The 26,457-nt window shown below is 47.4% G+C and overlaps 1 protein-coding gene across 1 annotated transcript in view; it reads left to right on the forward strand.

Annotated features, from left to right (window-relative positions):
* Positions 1-26,457, forward strand: part of COL4A1 (collagen type IV alpha 1 chain) — a 137,177-nt gene that overhangs the window by 41,258 nt on the left and 69,462 nt on the right. The window contains exon 2 of the mRNA XM_057707669.1: positions 15,476-15,535. Within this exon, the coding sequence (XP_057563652.1) occupies positions 15,476-15,535 (60 nt within the window). The remainder of the gene's footprint in view (positions 1-15,475; positions 15,536-26,457) is intronic.

Here is a 26,457-nt window from a genome sequence, read left to right on the forward strand (position 1 = left end):
AGGCGACAGCCTTTATATTTATTCTCTGTGTAGCGCTCATGCAGACAATAACTCAGTTTCTTTTAATGGCCAAAACAACTAGGTTTGCCTGATTTCAGAAGTGTATCTCCAAGTTGAAGGTTCTGTAGAAGTATATTGTGAATCAATTTAAAAAAAGTGAGGGACTTCCCTGGTGGCGCAGTGGTTAAGAATCCTCCTGCCAATACAGGGGACGTGGGTTCAATCCCTGGGCTGAGAAGATCCCACATGCTGTGGAGTGTCTAAGCCCGTGCACCACAACTACTGAGCCTGCGCTCTAGCCCTCAAGCCACAACTACTGAGCCCACATGCGACAACTACTGAAGCCCATGCCTAGAGCCCCCACACCACAAAGAAGAGTAGCCCCTGCTCGCTGCAACTAGAGAAAGCCTGTGCACAGCAACAAAGACCCAATGCAGCCAAAAATAAATAAATAAATAAATAAATAAATAAATAAATAAATAATAAATTAAATCTTTAAAAAAGTGAATAAGGGGTATAAATAATTTAGTCATCATAAAGCAATATTTTCATGTATATACACACACAGACACACACAGAGACGTATGATGGCTATATTTTTGCGTGTGTGAGAAAATAAGATCAATAGTGACCGCAGAGTTTATATTAGAAACAACACACTGTATGGTTAGCTTGGGGACCTTGTGATTCATATCTTAATTGGGATGTTATTGATTCTTAACATAGATTAATTTACAACTCAAAGTCCCTTTGATAACTCAAGAGAGCGGTGACTGGACATACAAGGGGTTAGTGTTGGAATCTGGCAACAAGAAATAAGTAAAGAAAAAGAATTGAGTTATCGCCTGGCATCATATCTGCAAGTCATAAGATGAATTGAAAGTGGAGGTCACTTTGCTACCCTGTCACGTCACATATCTTAACACAGAAAAACCAGCACTGATGTCCTGAACTGTCAGTTCTGTTACGTATAGGGGAAAAAAAATGACCGAATTGCAAGTTGTCCTGAATTTGGCTGATTCCATCATCGTGATGTTAATCCCTTAAGGATTCCATGTTTTGTGTACTGTTTGGCCAGGTTTTCCTTTGCACTAGTTTTGTTGACTTTTGGGTCATTCGTATTTAACTTCTTTCCAGAGCTGGTCCAGCTCACTGCATTCAGGACATCTTCCCAATATTCTATGCACATGATCCCCTCTCTTTTCGTCCTCCTTAGTTTTCCCCTTTGAATAATGCCAGGTTTCCTCAAATGCAGAAATAACAATGGGCTGTTCTAAAAATGAACCTTCACTTAGAAATGAATGTAGAAATTTGAGCTCTAGGATTGGCAGTTTATAGCAAAGACACTAAAATTGTTTCAAAGAAAATCAGCTCCCTTATAGCACATAAAGACTTTCATCAAAATGTGAAAATATATGTATTAAAACCACAGGTGTGGTTTTGGTTTCCAACGGGATAAACCTCTCCAGAAAATATTTGTTTTGAATGGGGTTCACTGTCCAATTCCCCTTCTTTAATTTAAACTTCACTGTAAGTGGTAGCAAACGGTTTTCTAGGTATTTCTAGATGTTAACACACTTATACAAGTGCTTTGCCCTTAGAAACCATATTTTAATGCTCACACATCTCTTAAAACTCTCCATGATAGGTCATGGGGCAGTAAATATGTAATGAATACAGGTGGAAAAAAAATGAAGAAACTAGAACTATTTGTGTGTCATTGAAATCGAAGGGCCAAAGAAATGGAGTGAGTGATATTTTTTATACTGTATTTATTTCATATTTGTATTCATAATAAATTATGCATGGCTTAAGTCGACTAAATGTTTGTCTTAAATGCTCTTGGAAAAGGTAAGGTTTTCCGGAGCATAACACATTTTAATAGCTGTTTGTCAACAGGTCGACCTTGGGTTTCAACAGAAGCTGATAAACTTAAGGATTGGTTTCTTAAATGTTAGGAGTAGCACTCCACTCAGGGGTGGTGTGGGGACCTGTGGTTTGGGAATGATGTCTCCGCAGGCACTAACTGACCCTGGAGCCTCAAGGCAACCTCAGAGGTGACTCTTGGCATCTCTCTCAGCCGCAGTGTAAATACCAGAGTGTGTCATTGAGAAAACCACCATTTCCTTCTGTGGTTTACCCCATTTTCCTTCTTTTAACCATAAGCATTGCACTTATGTTTTTAGGTAGGTCCTTCAAAAGTGCCACTTAGCTCTTGCAAAGCAGTGTTTTTGGTCCACCATGTCCGTTATCTTCCAATAAAAGCCTGATGGGCTTGAAGTTTGTGGTTGAGTCCCAGCTCCAATGTGCACGTGACCTGGGAGTCTGTCACCAAGATTCTTCCGAGCAGATCTCTGACCTTTTGTCAGAGGCGGAGAGGACTCGCCACACTGTCAGGTGTTCGTTATTCCAGAGTTTATTCCGGGGAATTTCTGTTCACGTGTTGTTTGAGTTTTCAGACTTGATTTGAAAGATACACATCTAGTCTTGTTATCCTTTGGAGTGATGTTTCCAAGAGTAAGTCCTCTGGGTTCGCAGAGCTGCACAGCAGCGTTTCAGAATTTGTCGTTTGTGAGGACTCTAACTCCTCGCATGTATTTTTGAAGAGTGGCTTTAGGATGAGACTGGTATTTGAGGCTGAACGCAGTTATGAAAATTACATTTTGGCTTCATCCTTGCTTCCAGGGATTAGTCTAAACACGCACGCTTTTTCTCAGACATGTCCCATATCTGACAAAAGGGGGGAACAGCTGTGACTGCTGTCATATTGGGGTGTTTCATGGTCTCTGTGAAATGGAAGTGGCAGGAATTAACTGATGTTGTATACACGCGTTAGATGCATAGTGTGGTTAGGCTCTGCCCTACCAGCAAGAATAGCCATTTCTCCATCCTCGTTCCTGAAAATACTGTTCCAGGCTTCCCTGTCCTGGAGCGTGATGTCTAGTTGCCTTGGAGTGGCCTACAAACCTTCCACCATGTGGCCGGGGTCTGCGTGGTCCACTGCCCCAGCTGGCGCTCCTGGGGTCCAAGCCAGTGTAGCTTTCTCAGTGTTCCTCACCTCCCTCTGTGCTTTCCCTTCTCTGTGTTTGGTTCCTTCTGCTTCCTCCTTCTGGAATGTCCATGTTGGGCATCCCAGGCTCAGGCATCTCACCCACGGTTCAGGCTGCTGTTGACCTGCCGCCTCCAGGAAGCGCAGGCAGCGTCCAGCGGGTCCCTAGCAAGGCAGGCTCTTCGTCCCCGGTCCTGTCTCGTCTTCCTCCATCATCTCTTCCCTTCAGTGTAGCATCCCACCCAAACTTGTTTTTCCTCCTCAAGCACCTTGTGTTCTCATAGCCGCAGCAACAATGGTCTTCCCAAGTCGTTTAGTTTTACATGCATTTTCCTTGTCTAGACTAGAATATACTTGAAGGAAGGAAACCAGGCCTCGTTTCCCATCTCTCACGTCACCTAGAACAATAGGTGCGCGTCAAGCTAGTTTACTTTCATGTCACCAGCGCTGCTTGGGTGTTCCGTGGTGGGGGGTTGGGACGATCGGCTGAAATGAAGTTTGGGGGCTTCCCGCTGGAGCCGTACCATGTCTTTCACGAGGGTTTACATTCTCTCTTGCATCAGTGAATATACTCGTGAGTTAAATAAGGTTTGATAACTAAAGAAGAATGTGAGCTATGCATTTTGACAAATAAAGATCTTTCCATAAGATCTGTGGAGTTACCAACCAAGAAACTGAAAATCCGTTGTCTCTTCCTATCATAAAATAAAAATGCGTGACATTCTTTCCTCCCCGCCCTTCTCCTTCCTTCCTCCTCTTTCCCATTATTCCTGATGGAATCACTGTCCTTCTGATCACACCTGTCCACTGAAAAAAAATGCACAACCTAAAAGTGGAGACGTGTGTTTTATTTGGGGACCTTACTGAGGACTATAGCCCGGGAGACAGCCTCTCAGACAGCTCTGAGGGACTGTTCCCAAGAGGTAAGGGAGGAGCCAGGATATATGGGAGGTTTTGCTGCAAACAAAACAGAACAGAACAGAACAAACATGTAGTTGAACATCAAAAGACTGTAGCTACTCACAAAAATCAGACAGCTCATGCTAATGATGTTGGTGTTTTTCTACGTACGGGAAGATGCAAGAGTCCGGCCTTACTGAAATCACTCCTTCCACATATACTGTAGCTGTCTGGGGCCAGTATCCTGTTTTTCTCCATCCTGAATCCCCTCAGGGTGCTCTGGTGGGGGGTTGGGAGGGGAGTACAATGCCTGGTGCTTTGTGGCCACAGGGTCTTTGTTTACTGAAATGACGGGAACAATGTCCACATGGCCAATGGAAACCCCTCTGTCCACCGCACTTAACTCTGAGCCCTCAGGGCTCTGTCTTCTCCATCCCTTGAACGCTTCCTCTTCTTGCCTTCTGGCTGCTCCCTGGGTGTAGCCTCTGCTCCCTCCTGTCAGACTCCCCGATAGGTCTCCTGACTCCAGTCCTCCTCACCCCAGTCTCCTTCACGCCATAGAGGAATGTTACTAAGGTGCAGAGAAAGGAGTTCCTCTCCCTCATTCAGAACTTCTCAATGCTCCCAGCAGCCTACTGGAGAGAAAGCACTGGGCTTTCCTTCAAGGTCCGTACAGCCTGCATTCTCTCAGCCTCTCCAGTGAGATCTTCTCCGATGCCCTCACCTGACTTTCTAGTCTCGGGCTCTTCTTTACACCCACAAACTTTCCCCCCTCGAAGGCTGGCTCATGGGGTTTCCTTGGTCACCTCCCTGCATCAGGATTTGTCCCGCAGGGCACGGGGCTTCTCTGATAGATGGCCAGCTCCACAGGGGCACCCCATCCTCTTCTCCTGGCTAGTACGGGGACGGTACCCACACAGAGGATGTGCTTGTTGAATCCTTATGGGGAGAGTGAGGTTACAGCCTGTTCAACTGGGCCATCCCACATTCTGCAGTTCCACCAGAAAGCAGCATTTCCTACCCACTTTTTAGAAGAGGAGTATATCCTATTAGGGTGGAAACGGAGAGAGCATGGTTGGGGGTGGGGGGGAGTGTCATACCACTTGGATCCCCTTCCAGACCCAGACTGGAGGGGGTTGGTGATGTCCCTAATCTGGGGAGAAATCAGCAGTGATTTATAATATTTGTTTCAGGGAAAAAAAGTTGGTAATCCCATTACCTCTGGTTTAATTAAACTCTGTTTTTGAGTTGCATGTCAGTCATACTTGCCCTCTTTCCCTAGTCACTTAGGCTTCTCATGTTTCCATTTTAAGTGTGTTATAGACCATAGGGTCCTTAAAGCATTGGGAAGTGGAACACAGTGGGATAAACAGAAAATCGACTCCACTTTTTAATGCGCAGTGTAAAGCCATCTTCATGCCTGTGTGCTAGTTACTCAGCACTTTCCTAGAGCAAGCGGGTCCTTCAAGGTATCTTGTTAAAGACAGTCCTACGGGGGGAAATCACTCTGCATGAATCCCTCGATAGCTGTCCAGCAGGTGGACCTGGTGCCCTGTGAGACTAGGCTGCTGGAGCTTCTTACTTACAGTGGTGTGTGCAGCGTATCTGCAGTGGATTTCCTGGGTCCCAGAAGGAAAAGCATCAGAAGTTCACTAAGTGTTCTTTTGATTTAAATTTGACACCTGGTTAGGAATTTTTCTGGAGCTACAATGCAGAAAAGGTCCTGGCGTGGGGTTGGAAGCGCTGTAGCTGTTCTTTGAGGCCAGAGGCCATTTCTAACCTCTTTCTCAAATCTACTTTCCTGCAGATGTGTGGCATCTCAGCAACAATGTTTGTAAGATACTATGTTGATATGATATTGCTAAGCCTGAAACAAGGATGCTAAAGGAAGCAATGTGAATGTGGGGTTCACCTACGGGGTGAGAGCGAGAGGCTCCAGTGAAGGTGGTCAAAGGAGGCGACTCTGATAAGTTCCACCCCAAACCAAGCGGGACCAGCCTGGGTCGCCTGGTGGGCTGTGGTGCCTGGCCTCTTCCTTCACACCCTGCCCGCCCCCTGCCTCCCTCCCCTTCCTCCCTTCCTGCCTCTCCCTCCCACCTCCTCCTTCCTTCTCTCCTTCTCTTCCTTCTCCAGCCCTTGAGAGTTCCATCCGCAGCGCTACGCAGCATGGTTCCTACTCCAAGTGCATTTAGTGAGACTGATGGGCATGCAGAAAGCACCCTGTACTTCTGCTTAAAAATATGCTTTTAAATTGAGTGTTAAACTTGGAGCTCGCACACGTGATAATTAAGCCTCAAAATCCGACTCCCCATCTGCCTCAGGAACTGGCATCTTACTCTTTGCCACCTTGCCCCCGTGCCCACCTCCCAGCAGCCCCGCAGTCTCTCCCTCTTCCTAGGAGGGCACAGCTCCCCTACCACTTACCTTTCTAAGATGCCCTTTGACTCTGTCCTGCCAAGAGGACGTGTCCCTGCCCTTCTGGCACGTCTCTCTGTGCCCCCCTCTCCCCAGCACCCTGTGCCCTCTTGCTGGGCTTGATCTCCTTTGCCTCTTTCTCTGCAGCAAAGCCTCCCCCAAAGTCCACCTTCTCTGGTCAGGCCAGCGCCCTCCCCTCTCACTCCAGTGGGACCTACCCTGGGGTCCCGGGGTCCCTTGGACAGGGCGTAGGGCTCCTCCCCTGTGTGTCTGTGGGACTCTGCTCCCTCTCTTGTGAGGTGCCTCGTCCTGTAGTTTCTCACTTTCCCATCCTGCTTGCTAAGATCCCCAACTCCTTATTCTTAGCATCATGGGGCAGGGGGATGCCTGCCCTATACCAGGTGCGCAATAGATGCTAGGATCTTACAGTGGACCAGGTGACAGGTGAGTACTAGGGGTGCTGAGACTCGGCATGAATGAATGAAGGGCACGGGCCACCTGGGCGTCTTCCCTCCTGCCGGCTCCCCCATCCCAACTGTGGCCAGACTTGGAAGCAGAAAGACGTGAAGGTGGGTGGCTGAGTGGCAGGGGCCGGGCCAGGCCAGGCCAGGCTGAGAGGCTGCATTTGACGTGAAAGAGCCAGACTGGGGTATGGAGAGAAGAAAGATGAAAACCCAAGATAGCAGGGACAGCTCCACATACTTCAACATGACGGAGGAGTTGATGTGTTTCTAAAGTTGGAGGAAATAGTCCAGCTTTTTTTCTTCATGCCAGACTGGGTAAAATGTGCTGTTCTTCAAAGGATGGCTGGAAAGTACAGGTTTGTAGCTCTTGAGGAAGCGTTGTGGAAGAGGCGAGTCCAGGTGGAATGTGGGGCGTCAGGTGAGAAGGATGGGAGGGCGACGGCTGTCCCAGGTGGAGGATGGGGAGATGAGAAGAGCCTTCAGGGAACCTGCAGAGAGTAGCTAAGTGTGAGAAACTTCCTGATGGGAGGTTTCCCCTCTGAAGGTGGGAAATGTGAGGCTCACACAGGGCCCGGAGCCTCTCGGGCCACATGCTGGCCCAGGACAGGACAGTCAGTGGGTCTGGGAGAGCGTTCTGGCTCCGGAGGATGACCCCTGGGTTGGAAACTTGCCGAAATGGACTCCTCTGCATTTGTCCTTCAGGCCAGTGACTCAGCAACCACTAGGGAGCCTGCCCCCACCCCCAGTTCCCATCGCCAGGCGGCGTTCCCACCCACGCGTCCCAGCGGACACCCTCAGCCCACCAACTCGTTTCACACACAGTCATCTGAGCCGCTGTCACGTGGCAATTAGTTATAGTCACATCTGTTTGCAGCAGGACCGTGAGTGCCCCGGAGGAGAAGTGCTGGGCTGCATCCTTGCTCCCTCTAGCTTATCCCACTTCCTGGGCAGGGACAGCCCACGTCCACCCCCACTGAGTGGGAAAAAGGGAAGAAAAGACATGAAAATGAGTCACCAAAATTGTACGATGGGGGATACAGGAGAACAGAACTGCCATCACATGGCGATGGTCAGAGAGCCAAACAGACACCCTCATGTCCTCAGGCTGTTTGCCGGGAGCCCCACCAGAGTCTGCAGGCTCTGTTCTTAGACTACAAGAGATGCTGCGTGTCAGAAGTTCAGTTTGCTTCTCAAATGTGTCATGCGTATTTTTTCTTTTTCTTTTTCTTTTTCCTTTTCTTTTTCTTTTTCTTTGCTGAGAACATATCAACCCTCGTTATTGTCACATTCGAGCAAAAATGTTTTGTGAGTCTGAAAAGTCGTGGGGATATTCTGTTTCCATGTTTTCCATGATTGACTGGAGCAGACATGTTATTTTACTTAATTAAAATTCTTTTCTGTTGGATTAAGGATGAAAAATTGTTTTCACGTCTTTGGAATCACGTCTGTCTTACGTTCATCAAAACAAAACCATGATGATAGAAAAACAGCAAGTGCAGGAGAAAACAGACGGGTTGTGAGCTCCTTGGAGATGAGCTGCCCTTCAACCCACAATTCCAAGCATATTTTTGGAAGTTCAAAAACGCTGTGCAAATGTAGGCTTTTGAGAAGTTGTTATTACGCTTCAGTGTTTGGCCTATAGTTTGCTATCTTGTTATTAATTTTTTTTTTTTGGTTTTCATAAGTGATTTTATTGGTTAGAAACTTTAGAAAACATTACATAAGAGTAGGTATAATAGTGGGGTTTTCTTCTCTTTTACTTTAGTGGAATTCCTTCACACTTACTATTTCATTTAATTTTTTATGTTTATTATATGTAATTTTGCAACATAGTGTTTTGGAGTTCTTTTTTGTTCTTTGTTTTTTAATTGGAGTACAGTTGATTTACAGTGTTGTGTTAGTGGCAGGTGTGCAGCAAAGTGCGTCAGTTATACATACACACGTATCTGCTCTTCTTTAGATTCTCTTCCCATATAGGGCATTACAGAGTGTTGAGGAGAGTTCCCTGTGCTACAGTAGGTCCTTATTAGTTATCTGGTTATTAACTCTTGAATCCTGTGCACACTTTTTTTAGGGGGGGGGTAGATTTTGCTGAAGAAATGTGTGAAATCATAAAGGCACAGCTCAGTGCCTTTTTGGAGCGTGGTTCAGAAGCCAGGATGTTTCCAGAAGCCTAGAAGCCCCGTGAGTCCCCTTCTAGTCACCAGGAGCCCCCAAGGGTGACCACTCTGCAGCTTCATCTTGTTTGGTTTTGAACTTTGTATAATCAGAACCACCCAGCTTGTTCTTCCGTACCTGGTTCCAGGTTGCTCAGACTATGTCTGTGAGTCCCACCTGTGTCGTAGCCAGCGTACCTCAGTGGGTAGGGGTTTCATTCCGTGAATCCAGACTGCTGGGTTTTTAGTCTGCTGTTTCTAGCTTGGGCTACTGTGTAGAGTGTTGCAATAAACATTCTTGGTCATGCCTTCAAGAAAAATTTTATTAAAGCACAACAAAGTGCAAACATTGTAAGTTCACAGCTCCATGAATTTTTACACGTCGCCACTCACCCTGATCCAGCAGAGAATGTTCCAGCACCCAGAAACCTCTTGGGCAGCCCCACCGGAGGCCAACACTCTCCCGACTTTCACTGCCGATGGTTTCACTTGTTCTTGATCTTAATGCCATGGGGTCATACTGTGTGTGCTCCCCTGTTAAAGTTTTTTTTTTTTTTTGTAATTAAAAAAATTATTTTATTGAAGAATAGTTGATTTACAATGTTGTGTTAATTTCTGCTGTACAGCAAAGTGCTTCAGTGTTTATAATATATATGCTTTTTCATGTTCTTTTTCATTATGAGTTATTAGAATATCTTGAGTACAGTTCCCTGTGCTCTACAGTAGGTCCTTGTTGTTCATCCATCCTGTATAAAATACTTTGCATCTGCTCACCCCGAAACTCCCCATCCATCCCTGCCTCCTGTTGGAGAAGTTTTAAGATTCTCTTTCAGGGCAGTCATGTCTGGGCTGGGGGGCCCATGGAGGCACAGAATGTTATGGCAACAAACAAACATTTCAAACAAGAATTACCCCAAATGGCTCACCTTCGTTAAAATCACAGACGTGATGGCAGTTAGGACATACATAGGAAAATCTCCCATATGTACTCTATTTCTTTATGATGTTTTAGTTTCCAAAAAAGAGTGTGAGCTCATGGAGCTTTTTTTGTGGGGAGGGATCATATGTTATTCACCATACTAACATTTTGGGGGTAATGAAACAGAATTAAAAATAATAGGGTTGAAAAGATCAAACTTCTGTGGCTCGTGATAAGGGCAGATGTGAAACGGCTTCAGTCATGACACCACGTGACGTGTCTTTGGGTGGACATCCGCCCGCCTACCTGTGGGCCAGGTGCCTGGAGTGCAGTCTGGGGACAAGACAGTGGTGATGCTCAGCTCCGGAGACGCCGCCTGCCGCCTTCCAGAAGAGCCATCCCACTTGACGCCCCCTCCCCCCCACCCCGGGGAGCCTGGAAGCTCCACTTCTGCTTTCTGCACGCTTTCCGTTTCTGCTCTAGTAGCCCTAAAATACATTCCTGTGTCTCTACGTATTTCTTGAGTGGGGTGGATAATTATTCACAAGATTCCCCGAAGAAGGGCCGCAACCAGGAAGAAAATGGGGATCGTCCTGTCACCACAAAACTATTCTGACATTTTGCACAGCGCAGAGCATGTGAAAAGGAATTTGAAAGATAAGCTGTTTAGACTTGGCCGAGCTCCACTTGTCCCTATTTGGCAGGACGTGAAACACATAAAAATGGTTATGGTGGGGATGGTAGAGGTCTATCTCCCATCAGAAGCAGGAAGAAAAATCAGAAAATTGAATACGTCACTCTGTTCAACTGATTTTAAATATGCCTTCCTGCGGAAGGTATGTCACAGTTAACAAAGCAGTACGAGTGGGCATTTTGTCTCTCTGTCTCTCTCTGTCTGACACACACACACACACACACACACGCACAGAGAGAGAGAATAACGTAGCAGTTGGCTTCCCTGGTTAAATAAAAAGTCTCTCTAAACGGAATCAGCGAGCCTCCCCCCTTCCTGCGTCCCTACCTAGGACTCACTGTAATGTGCAGAACTTTCTGTCAGTCTGTAGATCAGCGAAAGACCGGAAATAGACTTTATTTCAAATGAAAGTCGTTGACCCCATCACTGCCCTTCCTTCTTTGGTGCTCGTACTGTGTATCGTAAATCTTTGGGAATTTTTAGAACTTAGCATACTTTATAGCATTAATTCTGATGGTTTGACTCTGGAAACTTTTAATTGGGGCATGAAAGAAAATGTGAATAACATTCGTTGTTTTATCCTCTCGTGAAAAGTATAAAGAGACTCCTACCGAATGTAAAAGATACTCGATTTAGGAATGGCTTTGTTGTCCCTTTTGCTTCCTTTTCAGTTGTATTATTTGTGGGCGTTTAAAGTTGATCCCTGCTATTGATGTTGTGTGTGTCCGACAGACTTCACTGAGAACTGATGTTCTCTTTTCTGTTCGAATACTGTTAATTCAGGTCAGCTCCATTGGGAGGGAATTTGTGATGGTCTCATGGTAAATTATTGGCTGTCAAGTTTGACTTGGTTGTCAGTAAGTTCTTCTGTGGTTTTAGGGGTATAAATGGTGGTGTTTTTCTCCCTGAGAACTTTCTAGGGTTCTCTTACCCTCACTGGTCTAAGTGACCCGTGTTGCTGTGGACCATGGATGGTCCTTCTGTAAGATGGACCAAGACCAACAACTTTCTGACCTTTGGGACCTTCAGTCGTATCCCCCATTTCCAGGTGGAGACCAACTTCGTCCGCCGTGACTGTAGGTTACGTGTGCGTCTCCCGGGAAGAACGCACAGGCATGGCCCTGGGGACTTGAAGCTAGTTTATTTGACCTTGCACTCTGGGGAGGGGAAGGGCAGGAGGAAAGAGTGTGAGTACTTCACAGAATGTTCAAGTTCTTCCTGTTCTAGAAGCCGAAACAGATGGGATGGGAGCTAGCTGATTGGAACCCAGCATGTTGCAGACGGCAGACTGTCCACGCCCTCAGAAGCGCAGCCAGGCAGGGGCCGCTGGGGTCCCGGGGCTGCCTCCTCGCTTTTGATTTTGCTGAGAGATCCGGACGCGGAATGTAATTCCTCAGGAAATCACGAAATGGGTGCCATGGCCTTTAGCATGTTAGGTCACCAACAAAATCGCGACTCTGAGAAACTAGTATAGTTTATTTGCCCTTTCAAATACCAATTCATAACGGAGGGTTGAGACTTGCATTACTGCAGGCTTGTGTTTAATGAGCTATTTCAAAATCAGACATTACACCAGATTGAAAGGGACACTTGGGACGTCATTGGTGTCCTTTTTAGCTGTGTTCCCCTGAGTCACAGCTAGAAGGACTCTGCATGCCAGGGTGCTATCCAGCCTGGATCATTATATATATGAGAGCAGTTGTAAAGGGCCAGAGAGCTACATTTCAAAGTAGATTTTGTTTAGCAAAGTAAATGAGCCTCTCGTGATTTTTGTTTGTTATTATAAAAATTAGGCTTTTTTTTTCCCAAACAGGGCCATTTACATAAAATGCTAGGCCACCCAGAATGTGAAACAAAAGTCATGGTCTAAAAATGCCTTTTGTTCTGGAAAGTGGACCATCATTTAGATATTCTTAGAATGGTCAGTTCTTTGGAACTGTCTTCTAGGGCCAGAAGGGGTAATAAAATTTCCTACGTGAATAAAGCAGATAAGGAAGCATGAATGTCTTTTGTCTGGGATCAAGAATTGCTTTTTGCTTGAAGTAAGCTGGTGGGAGCCAGGGTGGGGGTGCCTTATGTCTACAGTGGGGCCTCTCATAGACCTGAGGCCTTCTTCTCTCTCATCTCCCCCAGAGTTGTCATGACCTGAAGTGTTGTCCAGGGGAACACTGCTGAATTGTTACCCAGACACGCTGGGTGTGTTTCTGTAGCAAAAGCTCAAGAAACAATGTCACCTCAGCATCCACTATGGGGACCCTGTAACCTCTTATCCGGGGTCCCCTGCAATTAAGGCATTTACCGATAGCTTCAGGGACCAGTTCCAAGAAATGCATTTTTGTAACCTCCCTCCAGTGAAGATAAGCTTCTGAGATTTTACCAGCATTTCAGAAGAGGAAGCCTCACAATCCCCAGATAGCCATTTTCAGCCTCAGTCATTAGATGCCAACCTAACCTGAAGTTTTGAAGACGCCGGTTGTTGAAATGTAGTTAGAAAAGCCACTACCGCCCGGGGCTGTGGTTGGGTTCCCGCAGCTACGCCTGGGTGGGGGGTGGACTTTTCCTAATTCAGTGGGTCTTAGCCTGATGGACTCTTCCTTCTGATATCCTGGATAAACCAGTGAACAGCGTTTAAAGAGCAGAGGTGGGTTTCTGGACCTGGCTCCGAAGCAGGAGAGTTGTGGGGATGGGACAGTTGCAAGGAAGAGGCCACCTGGAGCGCAGGTGACTCGAGGCTGCCTCACGTGTTGGGCTCCCCTGGCCTAGGGGCTAAACCTAGCAGCTTTGAGCAGCTCCGGGGGCCCAGGCATCTCTGGGAACCTGCGTTCTTCCCTGGCCGGTGTGGGGATCAGGAATGGGCCCACGCTCCTTGCTGAGTTCCTTCTGGGAGTATTTTCCCACAGTGCTGTGCGGTAGTTACGCTGTGTGAGTTGACACATAGTGTCCCTGGGTTGTCCTCTGGGGTTGTTATTTGAGGTTGATTCAATGGGCAGATGCCACCACCACCGCCACCATCGAAACAGCAGGGATCGGTCAGCGGCTCCTCTATCTCATCAGCGCCCAGATGCCCATTTACTAAGGTTTCAGCAGCTCTGCAACCGAGGTGGACCCAACAGCGGATGACGTGTCACGGTTCAGTCAGCGATGTGCTTTATTGGCTGGTGTGGATTCTTACCACCGACGTGGTCTCAGGTGAAATACTGCATCAGGCTGGGTGTGAGGCTCTGGGCCTGCCCTCCCTGTGCTCTCGGGCTTCTGGGGACACACACGCCAAGAACTATGAGAAACATGTGACAGGGGTCCCAGTGGAGGCACGTGGTCCGCGTGGCCTGGGCCCTGGGTCCGGAGCCGTTAGCCCTCTCCTGGGGACGGTCGAGGAAGTGCATCTCTGGAATCCTTTGGTCCTTTTATATTTGTGCATTTTGGATGAATTTCTGGAGCACGGGTTTAAGATCTTAGCCTCATCTCGTCGGACAACTGTGCGTGGTCACCCCAGCCCAGGTTCTGAAGCACGTGGGCTGATCTGAGATGCTGGGAGCGTACGCGAGTGCATGCGGAGAATTGCCTGAAAGATGAGTCAGGGAAAGAAACAGATCTGTAATCTCTGGGGTCTGTTTGGACTGTGGTCAGTTGTCCTCATTTCCAAAATATAAAATTAAGAACAGCTTACTGTCTTGGAGGCACTTGTTTGGATTTCATTTTATAAAATAAATATCTCCAGATGTGGTTGTTTTATGCAGAAGATTTCCAAGCCAGGGGAACTAAGACTTGAGTATGTTGTTAAAAAAGACTTCACACGATCACAGCACTACTTATGGTATGGTTTTATTTTCCAGAAACGGTATCGCTGGAAGCAGCACTTAGATATGTTTTATCTCAGACTTAATATCCAGCCACTAATAAACCTCATGAACTAAATTATCAATATTCCTCTCACGCCCTCTTCCATTCTATCCACAACATCTACATCTATTTTGGTTTAGAATTTGGGTACTTCTAAGAAAATTGCAAATGTATCGCATACCACCATGTGTTTGCCTTGTAACACGCTGGCAGTTTTCCATGATGGGCGTTGAAGCTGAGTTCATCTCAGCCTCGTCCTGGTGTGTTATGTGAAACCCCCTAACTCAGTTTTCATGTCTGTAAAATGGGGACGGTAACACGTATGTGGTTAAGTAAGATGGTGACTGATTGTTTGTTGCAGCCGGTGGGCATTCGAACACCCTAGTCTCCTTCTTCTCCAGCTCGTGTTATATACTTGGATCCTTCATCCTGTGTTTTGTGAAAGACAAGGAGCATTCTGTTGTGGAATGTTCTTTGAGCATCCCAGCTTTAATTGAATTAGAAATCGTTTCTTCAGGGTTTGGGCTTCTTTTATTTCCTTTTTACACATTTTTTAAAAATATTTTTTTGCATGTCTCTGTGTCTCTAGGGATGCGAGGGACAAAGCATGGGTTCCCCCCCGCCCCGCACCCCAATCTCCTGTGGTCTCAGGTCTGAAACTCCTGAATCAGAAGAGCAACGTTTCTGTAGCCTTGCAAATAGGGGTTGGGGTCCTGTTGTACTTTGGGAAATGGAGAGAGAGAGTCCATTTCTAAGGTGGCAGTGACAGCCTTCACTTTTTGGACTGAGGGATGCTGTGATGTGTCCCACTCGCAGATTGCTGATTTTGCCTGTTAGGGGAAAAGAGATGGACCCTTGGACAAGGATGGAACTGCCCATCAGAACAAATCCAGAGGGCGCACGTATTAAAATCATGGTCATGCTGAAAGGGTGGGGCTTTTCCCGTGAACAGGTGAAGATGCCAAAATCATTTCAGGTAAATGTGGACCTCAGTTTGCAGGTGTGCTTCTATTTAAAGGTGTTTTCTTTTACTTCCAGGGTGGGTGTGCTGGCTCTGGCTGCGGGAAATGTGATTGCCACGGCGTCAAGGGACAAAAGGTGAGTAGCCCCAACTCAGATGACAGCAACTCCTCTTGAACTGCCATCACTGTGGAAGTCATTAGAAATGACATTAAAACAACCAGATAATCAGTAAGTCATGTTAAAGCCTTATTACCATTTCAGTAATTTCCCCACAGCAATACGAAGGAAGCAAAACCAGACTTAATGGTATTTTTGAGGAATCTTAACAGCTATTCCCCAAAGATTGTAATTATTTGGTGGCAATTACCGTCAAAAAAGTGAGTTGGTTTATTTCCTTTTTTGACTCTAGAAGGAACGAGTGTATTGGCAGAGAATCTTGAGTCAATAGCATTCTTTGGAATTAGTACATGAAAACTAAACTTAGCCTTTTCCTGAAAAAAGAAAAAGTTTCTTTTGAACTCGAGAGCCTCTTCAAATTAGAATTTTAGATTCATAACATACTTGTCTAGGTTTATTTACTGAAACACTATTTATTGTTTCCTAAATGTAAAATTATAATATCTTTTCTAAGTAAGTACTCTGCCTTTCTCTGACTTTAAGAATCACGGATCTGGATGTAGTTCATTTTCTTTTGTAGGCAGGTTGGATCTGTGCATTTCAGTTGTTTTGAGACAGGGTTTTTACCCGGGGACAGGGTAGCATCCTGCAACTGTCTGGGGGTCACCACGGAAACTGGTCAGGGCCGTGAGAAAATGTGGCGGGTGGACCAGTCAGTGGGACCCACAGCAGCTGGGGCCGTGTGGAAGGGGGGAGGGGCCCCCGTGGACCTCTGTCCACTTTCAGGATGCTTGAGGTGTCAGCCGGGCCAGGGTGCAAATTCTTCTCTCCCTTCTGGTCTGCCCAGGGCTTATGGGGTCACAGACTCACACTTTTGAAATTCAGCGAATTCTGCTTTACAGAAAATTGCTTCATTTCTTTTCAGCTGTGTGCTGAAATACCAACATTATTCTTTTAAAAAAATGTTGACAGTGGTGGCACCAGTATCACCTGGATAGGTTTTGAATGAATGGAGTATGTGGAAGCACTTGTATGCCTTCCATCGTCAGCTTTATCAACGATAATTCATCTTCGTGTGCTATTCCTTCTCTTCCTTGGGGAGTTTTCCTAGCTGGTTCCAGGCTGCATCCTGGCGAGCAGGGGCAAGTAGAATCACACCACAAAGATTCTATGTGTATGTTTCCAACTTGAATTGTGAGCACACTGAACTAAGACATCCTTCAAACTACAAAAAGTGGAACTTGTGTCAACAAATAGGAAATGAAGACCTGTATCCACACCACGATGCTTTTCTTGTAACTTAAAGCATCAGGGTTTGGCGGGGGCAGGCGGAGGTGGTGTTCCCTACTCGTAGAGAGAACGGGTCTGTTCCACCCGCTTTCTCCATTTCCACTCCCCTGCATCAGCTGCAGACCTGGTGGCATTCCCCCAGGCTCTGGTGCTTTTCAGACATCCTATTCTGTACATATGTTTTCTAGCCTGATTCATCTGAATTTTAACCAAAAGCCTACCCATTGTGTATAACCCCTCTTTGTCTATATCCCTTGTTATATATTTGTAGCTTTCCAAATATGTTTGTAGCTTTCCAAACATTTTCGGCCGACTTAACAACTTGACAGGGACCTGGTCCACGTCAGTTCAGAGCTGGTGAAGCATCTTTAGAGAAGGCAGGTCACAGCTCACTCACAGGGGGTGTCTGGCACCCACCCCAACAGGGAAAGGGTCTTCAAGCATTTCTTTTCAAATCCAAGCATTGAGGATGCCCTTGCGGTGGCCAATATGTCAGCGGAGGCCAGGTCTGTGCTTACTGGGGACAAAGGGACCTACACTGTAGGGCCTGCCTTCCACTCTGGCATGAGAAAGTCAAGGTGAGAAGGTCGCAGGACCTCCATGATCCTTCCTGGCCTGACTTTGCTCCCTCAACAGTCTCCTCCATTGCCCACTTTGAGTTTTGTACCTTATTAGTAAATAAAGACTATTTAAAATAAAATATTGGCGAGCTATGGGTTAAAGCATTCTGAATTTGTGTTTTAAAAGACTGTAATTGTTGAATGAATTCTGATGGCCTCTCGAAATTTAGGAGAATAGCTAAATGATTTACTATTATAGCCATTAAACAGAAATCAGAGCTCTGTCTTTTCTCCCCTTGAGCATAAGTATTTCAGGTCCCATGGGTCGCATAGCATGCGCCGGGAAGAGGGCCTTCCTCGCACTGAAAGAGGAAATTTTAAACTTCCACTTATTGTCTCAGACATGGTGTTAAAATAATCAGTTTAACTATGGAAACACCCTGAGCTGGACGGAGCTGGGCCTTCAGATCTGGTTCCATGTCTCCATCCCAGGGTCAGGTAACAAAGAAACGCATTCTCGGCTGGCACGTCCGCCGGGGACGTCGGTCTTCCTTCATCTGCCACCACTGTTCTCGAAGCGGGTCCTGCACGTGCTAATCGGGGGTGAACGCAGTCCGTGAACACAAGCGTGAGCATCACAGAACTGACATCCAGTGGCTCAAATCACAGGCCCGCTTTTGAGCTACCAGTGTAATGTTTTCAGTTCTCAGAGGAGTTATTTTTCTGGTCTCCGATGTCTACAAGTTAAATGAACTTTGACTTGTTTTTGAAAGTAGGATGATAGGTGCGGTATAACTCAGGGAGCGTGCAAGCTACGTACCTGAGACAGAGCGTCAGCTGCCTGAGAACCTCGGAAATCATTGCTTCTGAGACCCATCCCTTGAGGACCACTTTAACATATTGGCTCTTTAGAACCCACCAATGGAAACTGGAATATCTCCAGTATAAATTGCCAAACCCCTTTTGGCGAAGTCCTGCGTTTCTGGAGATATGATTAATTGAGAGAATGTCTCCTATTGTCCAGATTTCATAGGCAGATATTAATGCATTCGGTCACTTGGTGTTTCACAATCACTTAGTTATCAGTATAGGACTACGGGTCTTATTCTGAGTTCAGCAGTTAAATTCATGGGCCTTTCAGTGGATTTCAGTCCTTGCTGACTTATTTATTTTCCCTCTGCCCGGGCTTGGCCGTGCAGATCTTCAGATGTTTTCTCTAGGTAATTGACTTGGGTTTGTGCACAGTGACATTGTGTCTTTCCGGAGGCCTCAGCAGTGTGGGAATGGTAACTCCTTAAACTGATCAGGGTTTTGAATGCTTGCCTACTTAGAAAGAGCCAAAAGTTAAGCTCTTCTTTTGCTCGATAACCTGATTTTGTCCGCTATTTGAGGAAGTGGGAAAGGCACGGGATTCGCAGGAGTTACTGCCACAGGCTGGGAAATTTACTGTCACCGAGTCCAAGCTGGCTCTGCTCACCCCACGACAGGCCAGTGAATCAGAGATGAGACGTTGAGGCGAGGAAGACCGAGAAGAGGGCAGACTCGTGTCTCTGAAAGAACCATCTTATCGGGGTCTGGATGCCAGTTTCTTCTCTAGAATTGGAGAGGGAGAGGTGGGGAAGTAAACTAAAGAGAGTTACCTGTCTTGCAAAACATCTCCTGGACTGGCTAGCCTCGGGGAGGGGCAGTGTTAGCTTCACAGGTGGGCAGGGTTCCCTGAGGCAGGCCATTGTATGTGATTAAAGCAACGAAAAGCAAAGGTTAAAGTCAAAGAAACACATCCAACATGGAGTCCAGTTTAGCCCTTTCCTCTTACATAACCATTTGTACTTTGTAAAAATTGAGTTTGCACAAGAAGTCTTTCAAATATTTTAACCAGAGGAGCCCATGTTTGTGTAAAGCTGTCCTTCTGTTCTGTGACCCTGCAGTGTCTGAAGAAGGAAGCTTCAAGTTTCCTTGAAGTAAGAGAGCTAAGAGACATACGCATGAGATAAATAACAAGTTCAGGGTGAATGATCAGACTGCAGGGGAAACAGCAGAGAAAACAAATGTTACAGTTGTCCTGAGAAGGGAGCGATCCCAGCGGCCTACGGGCATCTGGTGGAAGCTGTCCCCATAAGTAAAGGGACAGCTTCCTGGGTGAAGTAGGATATAGGCGTATCATGTGTTCACTAATCCTCCAGACTCACTTAGATATAGAATAGGGTCACCTGTCACACGTCTGCAAAAAAGATAGATGCTGAGTTGAACTACACCGATCAGAGAAAACAGCTCCTGTGGCCAGGTGATAATGTGACCATAGCAAAGGTTTGATGGTTCTTAATAGAGCGACTCTTAAAAGGGACTTCCCCAACCCACACGCTTGGGAGCACAGAAAGTCTTACTGAAGCAGAACTGTAGTATTTCCAAGGGATGATGACAACAGCGTAGGTGTCTCACAGCTTCTCAGAACACTTGAACCTGCTTGTACCCAGATCCTTGCCACCGACGTGGGGAAGAAGCACATTCTCCTGTTATTTGCTAATTAGACTGTAAATCACAGCCCCTCTCCACACACCGGCTCACCCGGTGGTATTCAAAGCAGAGAGCTTTGAAAATGAAATCTCTGTCTTCTTGTCTGAAACACATAGCTCCTCTGATCGAAAGGGTTGGAGGCATCTGGCCAGCCTGAAGTGATTCTGTTTCCGGCCCTGGAGATCCGGGGAGAAGCTTGGGTTGCTTCATGCCCTGTGCTTCGCGCGCTTCTCTCTCGTTACGGTGGACGGCGTGGCTTCACTGGCCAGGTACCGCCTGTGTGTATTTGACACAGTCACTAGGTGTCCCATGTCAGACCTCCACGTACACCTGTCTGTCTGCGTCTGACATTAAATGATCACCTCTGCTTAGACAAGGCAGATCTCGGCCGGGACAGGAACATCCTGGCTTTGGAGGGTCGGAGTGAGAGAGCGAAAGGGGCTGGTGTGTACCCACAGTGGTCCTTGGGCCAGGCGCAGCGCTGCGTCTTATCACATGTATCATCGTTCTACACATCTCGCGGTTGAAGAAACCGGCTAGCCCAGGGCTTCTCAGCTTTGGCACTGCTGACACCCTGGGTGGGGTCGCTTTTTGCTGTGGGAGGGGGCACCCCGGGCCCTGTGGGATGTGCACGAGCATCCCTGGCCTCCACCAGATGCCAGTAGCCCCCGCCTTCCCCGAGCTGTGGCAGCTGAAATGTCTCCGGGTTGAGGTCAGATACCTCCCGGCGTCTGGGGAGAGGCGGGGAGCAAACCCAGCCTGGTCTGAGAGCCCCTGGACTAGCCTAGTGTCTTACAGGGAGTAGGCCCAGGCGGCAGGGTCCAGTGCTAATTGGAGCACGAGTCAGCTTCCATTCTTCACCACGAGACGATCCTGATCCGGGAGGCCCAACCAGAGGGCCTCGGGGTTCAGAATGTTCTGGAGCCTTGACCAAGCTCCCATTGCTCTGAAACTGGATCCGTGGTCCCTACACTGCTCCACTGGCCACCCGCCCAGGAAAGCAGACCTCCTGAAGCCTTTCTCTAAATGAGCGGTGATGGACTAGATTGCGGAGGACCACTCCCTGGGGGCCGTGGGCAGCCCTCCCAGGTCCCGTCCCGGAGGAACTTCCACGAGGTTAGGCAAACAACCACCTTGTCGGTGCTGTGGAGCAGGTCGGAGGTCGTCTGCCCACGTCGGAGCCCCACCCCGCCTGAGGCCGGTTAGGGGGAGCCCGGCCGCGGAGGCCAGCACTGCCTCACCTCCGGGGGGTGTCTGTTCTGTGCAGGGTTGAGAGTGAAACCTAGACGGGAGGATGTAGTGAAGCCAGCCTCTCGGGGCCGTGTCAAGAGATGCCATTGTGCCTACGTGGCGAGGATGGGGCCTCCCCGGCCCCTTCCTTCAGGAAATCCTGGCACATTCTCTGCCCTCTAGGAAATTCGTCACTCTGGTTACAAGGGAGTCATCTTTGTTACAAGTTGGGCAGGACGCCTTGATTTCCCAGGAGGTGACTCTGGCCTGTGTCTCACGCGTCCCGGACGCAGAGACGAGGGGCATCACCTTGGTCGCGGGCGCGTCGGCGCCGGGGCCGATGCGTCTTGGGTTTGCGCCCCACCTGCAGCAGCCCAGGGAGGCGTCAGTCTGCGGGCCTGGCTTGGTTGTTACTTTCGGAGACACAAGACAGGGATCCTTAGCGTTTTTTCCTTAAGGTCATGATCGATAAGAAGAAAGCACGTGCAAAACATTCTGTAGTCTCATCACATCTAAACACAGGAGGAGAGGTTGGGTTTCCAGTCTTCCCGATGTGCGTGCCGTTTTAGGTGGGTTATTTTCCGTTAGCCGCTGTCGCCAGAGACGCGGCAGTGCCTGCTTGGTTAGGGGTTTAGGCATCTGCTCGCCAGTCTTACGCGCCTGGCAATTTTTGGCTATGTTGCAGTGATCACCAAAAATGTCTTAGGAGCGAACATTACTTTTAATATAAAGGATCTTACTTCCACCACGATCATAAATAGAGGAGACTTTCTTAGTTGTCATTAAATCTCAAGTAAAATTCCTTTTTGAGACAGAGACTATATTTTATTGCCCTTTTTGGAGAATTCAATAGTCTTCAATTTATGCATACATTTATTTCGTTGATCTTTTTTTTTAATTTACGCGTGGAAGTTAAAGAAAGAGTGCTTTGTATGTTATCCTTTACATATCAACTGGTTATTCTCTTTTCATTTCTTATTATTCTTAGTATCTGTGTAGAATTGATTTGAGACCTCAAGCAGTACTGAAGAATGAGCTTATCTTTCTGTTATTTTTACCAGAACACGGAAGATTTCTTTCCCATAAATTAAATGTAACCATTATTCTAAATATTAAAGGTGTCATGTTTCTTCCTAGATATTACATTTTTTTCTTAAGTAAATGAAAGTGAATATTTTTGTGTAAACTCTTTGGAACTTTGGATAAATTAACTGATTTGGACTAGTAATAATGAGTTATTAATAATAACGGTGATTTATTTATTAAGCACTAACTCTGTGGGAGGCATCACACCACGTTTGAATTACCGAAGACTTCAAAATCTAGTATGTTTAAAAAGAAATTCCATTTTCTTACTTCTAAGATGTGAAATACATAAAGACAAAGTGCAGAGAAAAGTGCTACTTACTGTATGTAACATATTAGGAGGTTTATTTAATAAAATTAAGATTTGTTTAGTGTATTTGAAGCTACTTGTGTGATTTTTGAGACTGATTGGAAATCTTTATTTTTATGTGTTTCAAGCATTTTCCAAAGGGTGTTGGCGGCCAGTTCAGTCTTTCCCCAGATGTGGTCCTTAGACCACCTTGAGGACGTTCTCAGATGTGTCCTCTGGGTTGGAATACGGAGCAACGTTCCAAGAACAGATACATCTGGGGGACACGAGCTGTGGTTAAAGTCCCCCCTGGGACATCTCAGAATCTTTAAAAAAGCTTCAGAACCTTCAAGGGTGGCTTTTCCCATGTGGTTTCCCAAACTCCCTTGATCACAGATCCCTTTTATTTCTCAAATTAGGAACAGCCTCAAGGAAAGGATGTTTTGCTGAATAAGAGCCTAGGTTCTAGCGTGCATCCCACCATCTACTAGCCAGGTGTGTTCCTGCAAGTCATTTTGACCAAGTGCTCCTAAGAAAAAGGGAAATGACCTTTGACCTACAATTTCCCAGTGTTGCCAAAAGGATCACATGAAAGGCAGGGTGCCTAAAAAGCACTTGAGACATTAAAAATGTCATTTATGTTACAGGCAGTAGCTGAATTTTAAAGCTGGGATACATATGGGGACGGAGTTTGCACTCTGGTCCAGCTGGGGACAGATGTTTAGATGTAGAGACACAGGCATGAACTGCCAGCTGAGAACTTCTCAAGTCACAAAGGAGGGCTGGTTCTACCCAAGACAGAAGCTCTCCCAGCACCTAAATTGGAGAGATGTCGGGATGTTTTTAGAGTCATAGCACCATTGTTAGGAAGCTTGTTTGTAGCTTTTGGATGCTCTTGGTGGAGAAAAAATGAGATGTACGCACTTGGGAGGTCTGTCTGGAAATAACATCCAATTTCTAGTCAACGTAGTGATTTTTATCATCCGTTTCCAGAATCATTAGGGGAACCAACTCTCCCTGTTCACTCTCCTTATGTCTCAAATACCTCCATAGGTTTCCGTTGTTAACTGCTTTTCCCAGCATCCGTATCACTACAGGCATTGTCCGCGCTCCTCTCCTCCCCTAGCCAGCTGCCTTTGTGAGAGGTATTTTTAAAGGGGAGCCTCTGAGAAGTGTCCTTTTATTTCTGACATATGTTCGATTCCAACACCCCAAGTATCTAATCACTTTGGGGTCACGGCCTCCACCTCGGGCTCTGACGGCATGCTCCTCGCCCCGTGCGCTGAGTATATGGGTTCACGCACACTCGTTTCCTTTTCCATGTTTTCTCTGGTGTCTTGCAATGCCAAGATTTTTTCCAGATGTCTCCTAGTTCCTATGTCCACATGTTGGATGTGAATCATCATCTGGAAGAGTCATCGTGAAAATCAGTGTGGGTTCCCACATTCACCTACTTTTGTCTTTTCGGTAGCTCTTGAAAACAAAGTTTTTTTTGTTTTTTTTTCAAATATGCTTGAATCCAAGAGTGACGTTTCAACACTGTACCATAGGGAAGCCATTAAAAGCAGATCAGCGCCAAGTGGCTTTATTTTATCCTTCATGCCCACCACAGACGTCTCCCTGTGCTTTGGACATCACTGGAATATGCCGTCTCGGGTCCCACGGGGGGACCGTGAGCCACGCCCCCCCCCCCGGGTCCCCCTCATCTTCCTGTTTCTCTCCATTACGTAAAACCTGCCCCTTCGCCATGCGCTCCTGAGACCTGTTAAACTTCTGACAGATCATAACCATACAAAATTCTACATTTCTGGATCTGTAACTGTGTTTGGAGCACACCTCATCCAGTGCAGCTTCGAAAAGAGTGAGTTGATTTCGTTTCCATGTTTAGAAGGAGTCGTGGGAAATTAAATGTCTTGAATGGAATCGCGTGTCCCGTGACTTAAAGCCCAGAAGCCCTCGTGTGGGTGGACGCCGTGGTCAGCGGTGCCGGGGCGTGGCAGTCCTCATCGTGACCCTTAATGGAAGAAGTTATTTTTTGGTAAATAAGATCCTGACCCAACAGTGGTTGGCAAGAATTTAGCTTTCTTTTAGAGTGAGGAGGATGAGGCTGTATGTTTTAGTTCAAGATCAGAGACTCAGCGTCAAGCCTGACAAAGGAAAGCTGTACAGTTGGATTTTCCTCCTGTTTGTAGGTGGAAACATGTTTGCGGACGGCACGTAGCGATGTGAGATGATTCTGTAGTGTGCGCGGGGAGAGCTGCAACCTCAGAAACGGCATTAGCAGAACCCTCATCCTTGCGAGGTGGCCTTGGCACAATGCATGATTAAACAACGTCAGAGGGAACGAGGGAACCGGAGGGCTGTGGGGAAAGGGTGCCCCCGGCTCTTATTTTCCCTTCGACAAGCCACTTAGAAACGTTGCAGGTCCCCCTGCACACCGTATCCACGTGTGGCTTAGCCTTCACAGCCACCTGGTTTTACAGAAGCATCACGCTTATCTGACCCCAATGCCAACCAACTATAGATGTCTTCACTTGGAAACCCGCCCTGAGGGACTAACGATTCTCGACTCCTCACTGAGATGCTGTCCGGACATCCTTCCTGGTTTAAAGCCCCTTTCTGGTCACCTTCATCTGTGCAAGGCTGGGCTGACCCTTGAGCTTATAGACCAACCTGCAAAGAGCTGGAAGACGCTTTTGTAATGAATGAGAGAGGGCAAGCGCTCCTGTGTGTCTTGTTAGATCCTGAGGATGTGTCTGAAGAATGTTTTATGGGCGAGTGTCTCATTGTAGCAGGTGCTGGCCATATGCTGGTTCCCTGAACACAGGTGAGAAATCCCTGGCTCAAGGTTGGTTGGTGTGAACTCCGAGGCCCGTAGTATCTGGACAAACGCTTGATCGTGAAATGGTTTTCCCTAGGTTAGTAAAGGAGTTCAGTCTGTCCAGGGTAGACGCTGTGAGCTCCTTGTATCCACATTCCCCCCCCGACCCCCCATTCCCGAGGGTCTTGTTGAGGTTCTGCCTGCTGGTGGCCGTGAGCCGATGGATTTAGGCGGTGGTTGGCACCTGTCCTCGCGGATGTGACAGTCCAGGCAGAAGGAAGCATTAAACAAGTAACAGCACCAATAACCCCCAAGCTGAACACTCTGCTGTGAGCTCCGAGGGCAGAGAGACGGCAGTGCCGTGAGAGTGCGCCCTCCGGGGGCGGGGGGGGGGCGGGGAGAGGTAGAACTGAGCTGGGGTCACAGTTCAGGGAAAGGCAAACTGAACTTCCCAGCAGTGGACGCCTGAGTTCGGGTACCAGGCTCAGGACGTGCGATTCCCTACTTTTCATCGTTTGCCCTGATTTGTGGTGGAAATTTTGGCTCGTTGGGACATGACCATGGACAGCTGTGTCCCCCTCCCACTACTCATCCTCTCACTTCCTCATGCGAGACCCCAGATCATTAAAGGGCAGAATGGGTGTCTCTCCAGAAGCCCTCAGGAGTTACTCTTTTCTTAAACCGGACCCCTACTACCTGATGGGCATGTCACAGGGGAGGGTGGAGGTGCCTGGATGAACCTTGCTCCCAGGCTGTCTGTCTCTGGAGCCAGGAGGCCGGGGAATGATGTCGTCTCTTCTACATCAGGACGTCCCACCTTTGCTCCTGGCCCGGGGCATCTCACAGGCTTTGCTGTACAGATCCTCCTGCCACAGCTGCTGTGGGTGGCGAGCCTTGGGTCCTGCCCCTCCCTGGCAAGGAGTCAGAGCACCCGAGGTTTGGTGTCTGAATCCAAACACAGAGGCGCTTGGTAGAGGGCAGCGCAGACTTGCCTGACTCTGGACCACACAGGCTGAGCCGTGGGCGCGCCGGGAGGCCGTGACCCCACATCGCAGGAGGCCTGCTAGAGGCGTCCCGGCTCCCTGGGCTCCTCATCCCTTCTGGATGCGGGACGCACCGTTCTTGCGAGAGACCCGGACTTGACAGCTCA

This window comes from Hippopotamus amphibius, chromosome 14 (genome assembly GCF_030028045.1).
Source record: "Hippopotamus amphibius kiboko isolate mHipAmp2 chromosome 14, mHipAmp2.hap2, whole genome shotgun sequence".
NCBI lineage: Eukaryota > Metazoa > Chordata > Mammalia > Artiodactyla > Hippopotamidae > Hippopotamus > Hippopotamus amphibius.